The sequence below is a fragment of the Triplophysa rosa genome, linkage group LG17 (genome assembly GCF_024868665.1).
Source record: "Triplophysa rosa linkage group LG17, Trosa_1v2, whole genome shotgun sequence".
Taxonomy (NCBI): domain Eukaryota; kingdom Metazoa; phylum Chordata; class Actinopteri; order Cypriniformes; family Nemacheilidae; genus Triplophysa; species Triplophysa rosa.
In genome coordinates, this window is record NC_079906.1 from 16,128,782 (window position 1) to 16,141,332 (window position 12,551).

Genomic DNA, 12,551 nt, shown 5'->3' on the forward strand with positions numbered 1-12,551 from the left:
CAAAAAAATAATATTCTTTCATCATTTACTCACCCTCATGTCATTCCAAACCGGTATGACTTTCTTTTGCAGAACACAAAAGAAGATATTTGGAAGAACGTTGGTAACCAAACAACATTTCCCCCCATTGATTTCAATTGGACACAAAAACCACTGAGACATTTATCAAAATAACGTCTTCTGTGTTTCAAAGAAGAAACAGTCATACACACATTTTAAATTACTTGAGGTACTTCTCATTCATAAAATCGGTTACCAATGATCAACATTTTAGTCTTTGTTAAATTTAGTTCATAAAAATTGTTTGTTGTTCATTCATGCTAGCTCATTCTTTACGCATTATTGCCAATGTTTCCGTTTTATTTTAAATATATCGGCTACTAGTAAATGCTGAAAGTAACATATACTAAAATGAATAAAGACCGTAAAAGCATTGTTCACTGTTATTTAATATTAACTAAATAAGTAATATTATTAATTAATGGGTAAAGTTTTACCAAGTTAACATACCACTTGTTACAAATGTGTATGCAAAAATTATCATTACAAAAGACAAAAAAAGATAAGAAATATTGTTTATTGTTATATCATGTTAGCCATTGAATAAAGTAATATAAAATACAACCTTTAAGGCTTTAAAGAGCTACAAAAATATAAAGCTGTTTAGGACAAAATGCTGAATGTTTAATAAAATAAATCAGAAAGAGATATGAAGTTTTAAAGAAGTAAATGTTTAGTTTACCTTTCATTAAAGTACATCTCTATTCGGCAACAATCTTCTATATTTTAAGGCTGGCAATTCAAAATGTTCAATATCTTTATCAAATATTCTATTTATTCATTATTGATTAAAACATATAGGCTTCTTTGTGATATTTTTAGCCTTCATGTACACATACGTTAAACTTGCATCCGGCCAATGCCAAAACATTTCAAACCTGACAAGCAATTCCAGTCAAGAAACTAAGATGTTCTTTAAGAACACTGGAAAAACGCTGGATAAACATGGCTAAGATTTCACCACTCATAAAATCCCCAAACAGTACGCAGCAGCCAGGAAACAGGCCTCTCCGTATTTTCTTAGGCACCACTCTGCTCCCCCCCACCCATTTATGTCTCCCCCTCTCTTAAATATACACACACACAAGTATATTTTAAAAGAATGAAGATGATACACTGCATCTAATTGTATCAGTACACAGTGAATGGCAAATTTATTACAATAAATATGAGCTTGCTTTGGTCAGATTAAGTGCTTCTTCAAACCATATAATTACATGGACTGAGAATATCAGATTTACACAAGCATCAATATGAAGTGTGTCTGTCTTTGTGGGATGATACGGAGCCCTGTTGCCAATGTCCTATACTTTACAATGTCTTGGATAAGCCTATTTGCGGTAAATGTGAATGGACTGTTCTCTGACAATGATGCTGCAGTTATTTCCATATTTCTATGATTTGAACAGTGTCTCCTCACATTCTGGCTTTGGACTACCACAATCTTTGACCAGTGGTCATTGGACTCTTTTAATAGTTGTAAAATGCTTAGCAGCAGGGATAAAGGCAGTCTATTGAGACTGTAACACTACAAGGGCAGCAACAGATGATGCCATAGCAGGGGTCCCCCTGAGATCATCATAAAATTACACATATAATCTTTGATCTGAGAAAGCACTGTTGCATTATAAGAAGCCTTTGTCTGCAAACACTTTGATGTGATTCTTCAGTGTCTTTTGAGGTTATGAATACAGAAATGTGCAACAGAAACATTCTCTTTCTTTTCATTTGCGTTACGACACTTTCTTAAGCGATTAAAAACATTTCAATGTAAAACAGGCAAAGAAAATCCATTCAATTTGATAAATATTTCCTGGAAGTCGAAAACGTTTGTCACTTTTCCACTTAATATCTGTGAAAATCCATCATAGTCTCACATAAATAAAGAACAACATATGCATCTTTCAGCATCCAAACTTATCATCATCCACATCTCTCCACCCCGTCTCTCTCTCTCTCTCAATCTCTGCCATATTGATTCATGAGATAGCCTGACAGTCCTTGTCTGCATGTGAGTACACGCTATGAAAGAGTTGCATAAGAAAAGATTTGGGCAGTTATGTTTTGGAGTTTACCAGAACTAGACAATGTTTTTTGGTTTAACCCTGTCTTATAATGAAATCTTGAAAGGGATAGTTCACCAAAAAAATGAAAATGTAGTATACTCGCCCTCATGTTGTTCCGACTACATGTGAATTTTTCATTTTTCCATGGAACACAAAAACGGTGTAAGGCAAAATATTATTACGTATTTGGTGGCTTTAGTCACCATTTACTTGTGTGGAAAATTACAATGAAATAAGCAAATAGTAACAAAGCGGTCAGTCACGAACATTTTGCCTTTTGTATACAATTTATCGATAAGTAAATGATGACAGAATTTTGAGATTTGTATAAGCTATACTTTCAAATGGACTTTCAGTATAGTTCAGAAAGTTGTTTTCCACTGTAGTGACCAACAAATGACACTTGACAAACCCCCCAACTCTCTCAAGAGGACCGCTGCAAAAACAAATAGCCACAAACCACAACAATACCTCAATATTGACAAGATGTCAGTTTTATTTTGAGCTTGGAGGACAGTTTGTAAGGTTACTGCTGGGGTGCACAAGTACAGACACTGCATTCTATCTGTCAGGATGAATCCACATCTGCTGTGTGGAAAAGTCTGGGCTGGACTGTATTTTAACTATTATTTCTTCAAAACACACTCTTTGAGAACTTAGAAAACGTGTCCATAGGCTGTTTCTGTCCACCCTTACAACCACCTGCAATACCATCAGTGGGTGATAGAGGGCACCCATCTCAAGACAAACAATACAGCAACAGGTATTAGAACGAACACAGCAGGCAGTTGGTAACATATCAAAAAAGCATAAACTCAACCCAAAAAGTGGTGGTTTGGGGTGGGGGTACCTTCACATGAATGGAAACCATTCTGTCTTTACTCAAATATGATTCATGAGCTCAGTCGAGGGTGAGCTGTGAAATGTCACAGCGTCAGTCCTCGATTCCTTTGGCTTCAGGAACAAGAAAACACAAGTCTTGTGGAACCCGGAGGTGAAAGACATTAAGCACTCCATCAAAAAAGCAGTCTGAGAGCATATGAGAGTGCAGACCAATCTGTCAACACGTCTGTTTGGGTAAAACGTCCACTGAAGTGTTCTGAGGATGAGGTGAACACACGCCGACATGGACGATGACCATACACATGGTCGTGCAAAACGCAAAGAAAGAGGCACATTAATGCATCCCAAGCATCAGTTTCAATGTTTTCAGTAATTTGCAACTAGAACTTTACCATTTAACTTTTTCATTTTCCCTGCACAAAACGTACCGTATTTTTTGGCACAGATTCAAATTTTGTTCAGCCGTGCACACATCAGCCAAGAATGTGAAAATCGCAGTCAGACCTGAGCTTCAAGGTGTGGTTTCAACAGGTAACTGCATCTGCAGGTGGCCAGGGGTGATACAACAGACCACTTTCTCCCATATGAAGAAACGAGCAGAGTATAACAGAACACACACAATGAGAGGGCAGATGTGCTCAATTATCATTCACTGTAAGAATAACAGAAAAAACACAAACAGCCCACACAGTCAATGAGCCGTAGAATTAAGAGGTTTCATGGAATTGTCTATCGTTGAGCAGTTTTGTATAGCAATTGCTAACCTGATATACCTTTAACCGTTCATCAACCTGTAACACGAGGCTTCAAATTTTTGATCCTCCAAATAATTAAGGCCCGGTTATAAGCAAGACTCACACTCACATAAACAAATATAAGTCTGTAATCAGTGCCGTGTAATCATTGAGCCTACAGAAAATATACAGTAGGTAAGAGCAACTACCACACTGGAGACTCATAACGGACCTGTGGAGAGTCTGGAGATTGAGACATGATGTAAACACAAAGGAGCTCTTGTGTAGACTCTTACCGGTGTCACCAGCATGGCTGTATGGTGCACTTGTTTTGAAGGATCCCTATGATTAATTGCCCACTACTTGACACCGTCACTCGGTCGTCCACTCGGACAATAACACGGGTCACGGCACCGTGGAAAACGACAACTGGCTTTCAGCACTGCCATTCATTCTCAATCCGTACTTTTCAGAATGACACATCCTTAACGAGACCGGGAATGAAAAATAAACTTAAAATATATTTTTGCGAGCATTACTTCCTGCAATGTTTGGTTTAATTAATCATAGCCGGGTCTGCTATCCAGTAAACGTCATTGCGAAAATGATTAGAGTCAAACGCCATGACGCATTACTGTCAAATATGCGGTGACAGAGATGAATTGAGGGTAAACGGTACAATATGTCAAAACAAGAATCATTTAAGCGTTGAAAGACATCGATCGCCTGCGTTCTATGCCAAATGTTAAGCTTTTTTTTTTTTACCAATAAACGAAGAATGTGTCAAACGTGTGGAATAGTCAGCAAGAGAAAAGACAATTATGTGTCTTATTTTGATTGCCAGTCCTTATCTAAAGAAGCATTCAATATTTTAAGGATGTAAAGATTAATGTCCTCTATTTCCATCGTCGCCGAACTGTTATACACACTCGTCCTCCAAAACAACCTGTTCTCCCCTCCTCTACTAAAATAAGCAGAGGGGGGAACACGCAAGGCGTTGCGAGTTCTCGGCGCAGTTAAACTGAAGCTTACTAGGCGCACCGCAGAGTTTGTGCTCGACACAGCTGGCCAGTTTGAGAGTGAGGAGGCACGGAGACAACTCAAAAGCATTTGAAAGTCTGGAGAAGGAGAATGGCGGAAGGTCAGAATGCCTCGTGCGCACTTTCGAGGCGGCAAAAGTGAGCCGATAACCATAACCGGCGAAGAAGGCGATCTGCGTTCAGCAACAGGGAGAAACTTCTAAGAGACAAGAGAAGGAGCTGTGGACTGTGTGAGTTATCCTGTGCCCTCTCATCTTCTCGAAATGAACTGTCACTCGGGACTGCGATGGTTGGTGATTTTATGCGCTTTCTTTCAAATGGACTCATCCCGGGATACGCACGAGAGGACGCGGCAATGTGACAAGCATGTGTCGGTGAGTTTGTGAAGTGTGCGTTTTATGAAGTTGCCATACTGTAGCTGTAGTGCATGCACCTTTGCTGGACTTCGTAAACGACACGACATGAAACTAAAGTGTAATGCAAAATGCTGTGATTACAAAATAGGAGTCTGATTCACTGTTTTAATGTCGTATTTGTTGGCTTGTGGATGGTTTTTATTTCCAACAACCGAAATCAATTTAATTGCCGTCCGAAATTATTAGAATGTTTGTATAGTTTAACAACAGAGCAGCCAACTTTAAATGGTTACATTTAGTTTTAGTTAGACAAAATTAAAGATCAAATGAAAGAATATCAATAAAATGTTACATTTAATCGCTTGGATAAATGCATTTGAAAATTAAACTACATTTTAAAATGCTAAATTGTTACTAACAGAACAATTATACGTAATTCAGTTCTTCTTCTTCTGTAGGCTATTATTATTATTAGATTTTTTTTACTGATTTTATTATACTGTTAATCGTATTAAAAACAAAATTATTATTCAACAATAGCATATTCATTGCATTTTATTAATTGAATGACGCACAACAAAATATTACATTTTAAAGCAATAACAATTATTTTAGAGGCGCCCAGCCAACCGCTTGTCACTTCTTGTCGTGTACAAGTAGAAATCTGGGCCAGAAAAAAATAGCTATATTTTTTGTGCCAAGTGAAATGCTACTCGCTCTTACCAGTGCGATGCCAGTTTGTGTGTCAAAGAGAACCGTTGAAAATCCACGGGTGAATTGACTACAAGTGCATTTATATGGAAAATTTTCACTGACCCTCATAAACCGATCAAGTTACAGTGAGACGAGAACTGTTAAAGTTGTTATCTGCAGTGTTTACTTTATTATGAATTGGCAAGTGCAGCAGCCTCTTTAACGCAATTAACTTTTGATCGTTTGCATATGAGCAATTCGTGCAGTGCATTCATCATCAGTCGAGGAAATGAAAAATATCATCATTAAATAAAGATCCAGCAGCACTGGCCTTCATTGGATTAGCTAGTAAGTTCAATTCTTCAAACATCTAATATTAAACATTCCACATCTTAAAACGTTACGCGCCCGGGTCTCTCTATCCTTCACTCACTCTCTCACGCATTATATTTAGGCAGAAATTGAATAGGCATAAGTTAACTTACGTGTAATGCATTATGCATGCAGAAGTCGTACTTTTCAGTCTGCTAATTTACTTTATTTGACATTCATATTTTTATGTGACATTTAATGTGTATCGTTTCCCGGAGATTCATATCATTAATGGTATCGTTGTCCAGGATATGACCTGTGCATTCTTTGTGTAATTCATAATGCGCACGTACAGCGCGGCCTGGTTTTGGTTAAGAAATTACTCCATAAAACGGGGCAGTGCGCGTCAGAGAGGGTCCGTGAATGTGACCTTCTCATACAAAATATAATACAAGCTTCTATCCGGTAAAGCTGGTTAGTGTTTGTGAATAACGAGCCTCGTGTCCATACCAGGAGGACGAAAGCAATGGCAAATACATTTATAAGGATTTTAGGCCTGAATGCATAAATTATTTAGAAACTCAATATATATTTTTTCTGTTATTATTATTATTATTATTATTTTCTAAACAATAAACTAACAAATAAAAACACAAATAATAAAATCCATGACTTTTTGGGCGGACTTCACACATGTGTAAGTATGTTTTTTTAAGTGCGGTTAATTTTGTTAAGCTTTGACTATTGGTTAATAAACTCTAAACTGCTGTTTCTTGATCAAAGACAGCTAAATAATGAATTACATTTAAAGGCTGACTCTTTAAGAGCAAGTTGCACATTGAAGGTTCCATTTTACAAGAGTAGAGCTATTGACAACTTCAGCAACCATGCAGTAAATACTGGAGAGTTTCAGTTCAAAGGGCGAGAAACAGCAGAGTTTTGCTACACTGCAGAGTGTAAAGACTCTATTTTACGAGGAGAGGCACACTGTAAACTAAGAACCCCAGTTAAAAATTTTCACCACAGGTTTAATACGGCAGCTCTATCCCGTGGCATGAACCGACTCCTCTGTGATCGAGCTGCTATACGGGTGCTTGTTTTGTGTCCTCCTTTTGAAATAAAAGGAGAAATAATTTATGGAAAAATTATGTTCGTGGAATCCAGTTAAACAAACATTGCTTGAGTTGTTATGAGATGATATAATAAGTGCCTAAAACTTTGTTTTACTTTGATTCATGTGGTTTTAAATGTGAAGTTGTGAGATTGTTTTGCAAATAGCATTATCTGTTCAGTCTTATGTTCAGCTCTCGTCACTTTAACACTAAAATCTTTTCTTCATCTTTTCTTCTTCTAAAGCAAAAAGACATGAACTCTTTCCTGTGGACCGTGAAGCGGCCTCCTCCTCACCCTCCATCCTACTTGTTTGGAACAATCCACGTCCCCTACACCCGAGTCTGGGACTACATCCCTGAGAGCTCCAAACGTGCCTTTAAGACCAGCACCAACGTGTTCTTCGAACTGGATCTCACAGATCCGCTAACTATCTCAAAACTAACCAGCTGCCAGCTGCTACCCAATGGAGAAAACCTGCAGACGTTACTTCCGCGTGATCTTTACCGCCGCCTTAAGCGCCACCTGGACTACGTCAAACACATGATGCCCATATGGATGACTGCGGACCAGCGTGGCAGGGGCCTTTATGCCGACTACCTCTTCAACGCCATTGCGGGCAACTGGGAACGCAAGCGACCCGTTTGGGTGATGCTGATGGTGAACTCGCTGACGGAAGCAGACGTGCGTTCACGGGGAACGCCTGTCCTTGACCTCTTCTTGGCGCAGGAGGCTGAACGTCTCAGGAAGCAGACGGGGGCTGTTGAGAGGGTAGAGGAACAGTGTCATCCGCTAAATGGACTCAACTTTTCACAGGTAAGTGAGTGACCAGACATACTTTAGCTGGGTATGTGTGTGTGCTTGGTGTTCTGCCGAGTGTGCATGAGAAATCCAGTGGTGGAAATAGGTGTCGGTTTGGATTAAATGATTATGATTATCCATCAACAAACCAGATCAATAGGAAAATGAAATAAATTACTAGAGATAAATCAAAGGGTGTGGGAGGTGAGCTGTCGGGAAGACCAATTAGAGTGGAAATCAATGCCAAATAAAATGTATGAGGTATAGTGGGAGGAAATAGAATGACTGTCTGCCTGTGGGGTCTTGCTATCATATGACACATCTTGATTATCCTGTTGGTGCCTGTCTAGTGTAACATTAGAGTGAAAGATTGACAATCTTACCTACAATAATCATTTGATGATATGCAGGTGGAGGTCATCAAACTGTTCTTTCTGCCATGAATAGAGCAATGAGTCAGAGATATGAGAGACTAAAAGAAAAACAGTAAGCATTTTAAAGACATTTTCATTCTAAAAATTTTTTTTTGCAGTAGTGGCCAAATATGATGTCTAGAGGGTATACTTGTGCAATATTTGAGGTGTATGGTGCAAAATGGACAAAACACAAAATTTTAAGCTATTTGCTGGAAACCATTATTTGGCAAAAAGGCAAACTACAGCATCAGGATATATGAGTTTTATACCAATTTACAAAAAAATGAATATGCAAACATTGACTACACTTTTATCAGTTATTAAACTAGGCTGTTGATCATCTCTTGTAGTAATATTCCCATTCTCTTGTGCCTTGACTCATGCTGTGTTATTTTTTTTTTGCCAAACTTTAATTTACACTCCAAGCACAACTACACAACAAGCAAAATTTCATCTTTGGAATTGAGAGGACCTTTTCTTCATTGCTTCATTTAATTTATTTGCAAGGGTGAAATTTATGGTGGGTTTCCAACCTAAGGAAAATCTAAATGAAAGTTTGGGCAGGAGTTCTAAATGTATTTTCACACCACTTTAGTTCACCCCAAAAAAACTCTTTTATTATTTGCTCACCCTCATATCATCTCAAACGTGTATGACTTTCTTTCTTCTGCAGAAGAAAAAATTAAATATTTTTTAAAGTATTGGTAACCAAACAACATTAGTCATTTCTCAAAATATCTTCTGTTGTATTCTACAGAAGAAAGAGTCATAGACTGGTTTTGACCGACAAGAGGGTAAATAAATGTGGACAGGATTTTATTTTGGGGGATCTATACCTTTAAATATATCAAATAAAATGTTATTGAATATACAACATTTAGCACCATTTTAGTATCCACTCAAAAGATCAATGCTTAGTACTGTAGGTACAAAATTGCATTTGCTTGAAAAGGCGAATAATCTTATAATAATCTGTTATTAATGTTAGAACAATCTGTTTAAAAACATTCTATTTAAATCTGTTTCCCACAACACTTTCCACTGACATTATTTGCCCTGATCTCACTGGAATTCATAACAATTTTACGTTGTGGCTAATTTGTACGAATTCATATGATGCGAATCCTACAAAAATGCATGGTTATTAGAAAAAAAACAATGCTGAAACCACACCCCTTATGTAATGTACTAAATGGTGTAATGTAACCTAATAGAATGTAAAAAATTCCCACTTTGTAAAATAGTTTTGAATTGCTGTGACATGTTGTGTTGCTTTATCACGTTCACATATTACAGTTAGTTTAACACATCTGTAAGACTAACTCTGCTAAAAACACACAAAAACACCTCAATGGGTTGCACCCTAAAAACTACTGACAGAAAATCCATTAAAAAGTTGGCCCTTTGAAAATCACAGAAAAATTCGCCTCAGAACCTTTTGCGTTGGTGTCAAAAACAAACAGACACTAATGCTCACACTGCAACTGAATCTGTGAGCCGGGGCCTCTGTGTGACAGGCAACAGGTCTCCTGTGCTAATTTGAGAAGGAACTGAGGCAACATAGCCTCTCCACTTTCATCAGCACCTCCTAACTATGCTGTCAAAGGAGAACATGCCTGCAGGCTCTGCCAGGCAGCGTACCCTGTGAGGAATCGTGGGAAATGTGGACTCAGCACAGGGCTACAGATCTCTTGTCTTAATGTGGGAGAGGTCAAAAAACAGTTTAATTCCCAGGCTGGGACAGTCAAAATATCCTTTTCAATATATGTACTTCATAAAACAAGGGAAATGGATAGAATTCTACTCTCTTGCTTAAGTAAAACAAAATGAAGCACATTTACCGCTTCAAATACCAAAAAGTAATTTATTTCTTGAGTTATTCTTTACTGAATTACACTCATAAGCTAAAAGTCATTAGAATGGGCAGAACAGACATATATTTATGCACCACAATACGAACTGCTACAAAGCGCTCTCAGCGATTGTAAGTCTCTGCTTTATATTCTGGCAAAAGCTCAGCCAGCGATCCATTTTAATCACAGGGCTAATCAGCAAGCTTTTGAACATCTGAATTTCCTACAGCTCTCCGCCCCACAACAGTCCCAGAAGATGTAAGGACTGCAAAATGAAATTGACAGGCAAATGATTATGCTGCATTAGAATCTGAGGGATAATTTGAGCGCCTTACTCGCCTGGAACTCGAAAGTAAGAGTGAGGTCAGCCGGCGAGATCATGCGTGGAGGCAAAGAAAAGAAGGAAGGGCTGGATGATGTGTAGGCTGTGGTGTCGCTGCGAGGCTTAATCTGAAACATGAGCCGCGTGATTGTTGGAGATCAGACTTGGGAACAGTTCCAAATGCCACGAGCTGGTGTATTAATCCTTCCCAATAAAAGTAACTGCCTACAATATCCTTCAATTTACCGTGGTCTCTTTTCGGGGCTCAGGGAGTGCTTTGCAAACGTGGCTGACATCTTCATGGTGTAGTTCAACTAGTAGAGCGTTGTGTTTGGAGTGCAAAAGGTTGTGGGTTCGATTCCTAGGGAACACAAACTGAACAAATGTATAGCTTGAATGGACGGTACGTTGCTTTGGATGAAAAAAGAAACTGGCCCATTCAAACATAGATTAAAACATCTGACCTGTTGCATTGTGGCCAAGATCTCTGCAACTTCACTGGAAGTGATTTCAGCTCGGAAGGTGTTACAGAAAAACAGGTCTCCATCTCAGCGCCGATGCGGTTCCTTGGGGGATAATGGGGTGCGATGCCTGGTGCGTAGAGTGGTTCACGTGGCCTGGCGCAGATCCACGTCTGGCTCTGGGATGAAGTGCAGGGGGACGTTGAAGAACGATGGGGAGGTTTTCACTTTTTGGGGGGGTTTCAAAGGCTGCAGGAAGCTCATGGTTCATCTCTAGCTCTCCACAGGGGGATGAACGTAGACAGCTGGCCATACAGGAAACAACACACACTTGCTTGAAGCCATATGCAAAATACACAGAGGGACAAGACAAAAGTTAACAGTAAACAGAATGCTTTTTTACAGCACCCATAATGCATCACCTGAAAAAATGTATGCATGCACATTCATCTTGGGTTTGCTTTGTAGCCAGCATTGAACAATTGGGGGAGGTGACCAAAGACATCATTTATCTGGCACCATGCCCTGGGCTGAGGTCAAAGGTCATGGCCGTGCTGACGGCGTAGACAGACTTCTGGAGACTAGAGTCTGTGTGTGATACCGCTGGCCAGCAAACAGGGAAAGTTACATGGCTAATTTAGGTCTGAGAAGTGATGTCACATCAAATACAGTTTTGCTACATATCAGATTTAGATTAAAGCTTTGCAGCAGCTCCATCTGTTTTAAGCTGTGAAGAAGTGCAGCAGTGTTGATGGAGAACGAAGGGGAAAAACATGTTGAAAATGGATTCAAATAAACTAGGTCTAGTTGCTGTTGGTTTTATTTCTTATCAACATTTAGTTCTGCTTCGCTGCTTTGTTTGTGTCTCTGTCTTTGCTACACAGAGTTTCCGTTTTATTGTTCGTAAGATTGTAAATAAGGTATTGTCACTGATGGAAGGAGCACAAATAAACAAGATAGTTGGCTACATTGCGTCTGAAATGGGATTTAATGCTAGTTCACACTGGACCTACAAATGGAAACAAAGCAAATTCCAATGTTTGTTGGGTTTCGCTGGATCGCTGTGTTTACTTTGTCAGTGTTTGTTGGGTCAGTGCGAAAAATGTCAGTAATGTTTCTCAACCTTATAAATCCAACAGCAAAGTGAAAACAACCTTCACTCGGTATTCACTTCTGCTATATTTCACTAAAATATGAAATCTGTTAAGCTCTTACTGAATCATACTATGATACCGTGTGGATGCAAAATGCAACAACTGGCGTTCGTTTAAACCAATTAATCATCATCATTAAGCAAACAAAGAATTACTCAAGACTTCATGTTGTGGCCATCTGATGGACCTGAAATGTCAAATCATTCATATTTAAATGATTGAATAATGGACAGTCGGAGTATTTAAATATTTACATTCCAGTCCTCGTGTGTAAGAACCGAACAGCAGCGTGATGGAAAAAGCAGCCACCTTTTCTGCCCCTGCTGGATA

General features: G+C 38.8%; 1 protein-coding gene across 1 annotated transcript in view; it reads left to right on the plus strand.

The window, feature by feature from the left end:
• The first annotated feature begins 4,446 nt into the window (after positions 1-4,446).
• trabd2b (TraB domain containing 2B) overlaps positions 4,447-12,551 on the plus strand; it is a 57,674-nt gene continuing 49,569 nt past the window's right edge. The window contains exons 1-2 of the mRNA XM_057357274.1: positions 4,447-5,117; positions 7,461-8,030. Of these exons, the coding sequence (XP_057213257.1) occupies positions 5,007-5,117; positions 7,461-8,030 (681 nt within the window). The 5' untranslated portion in view covers positions 4,447-5,006. The remainder of the gene's footprint in view (positions 5,118-7,460; positions 8,031-12,551) is intronic.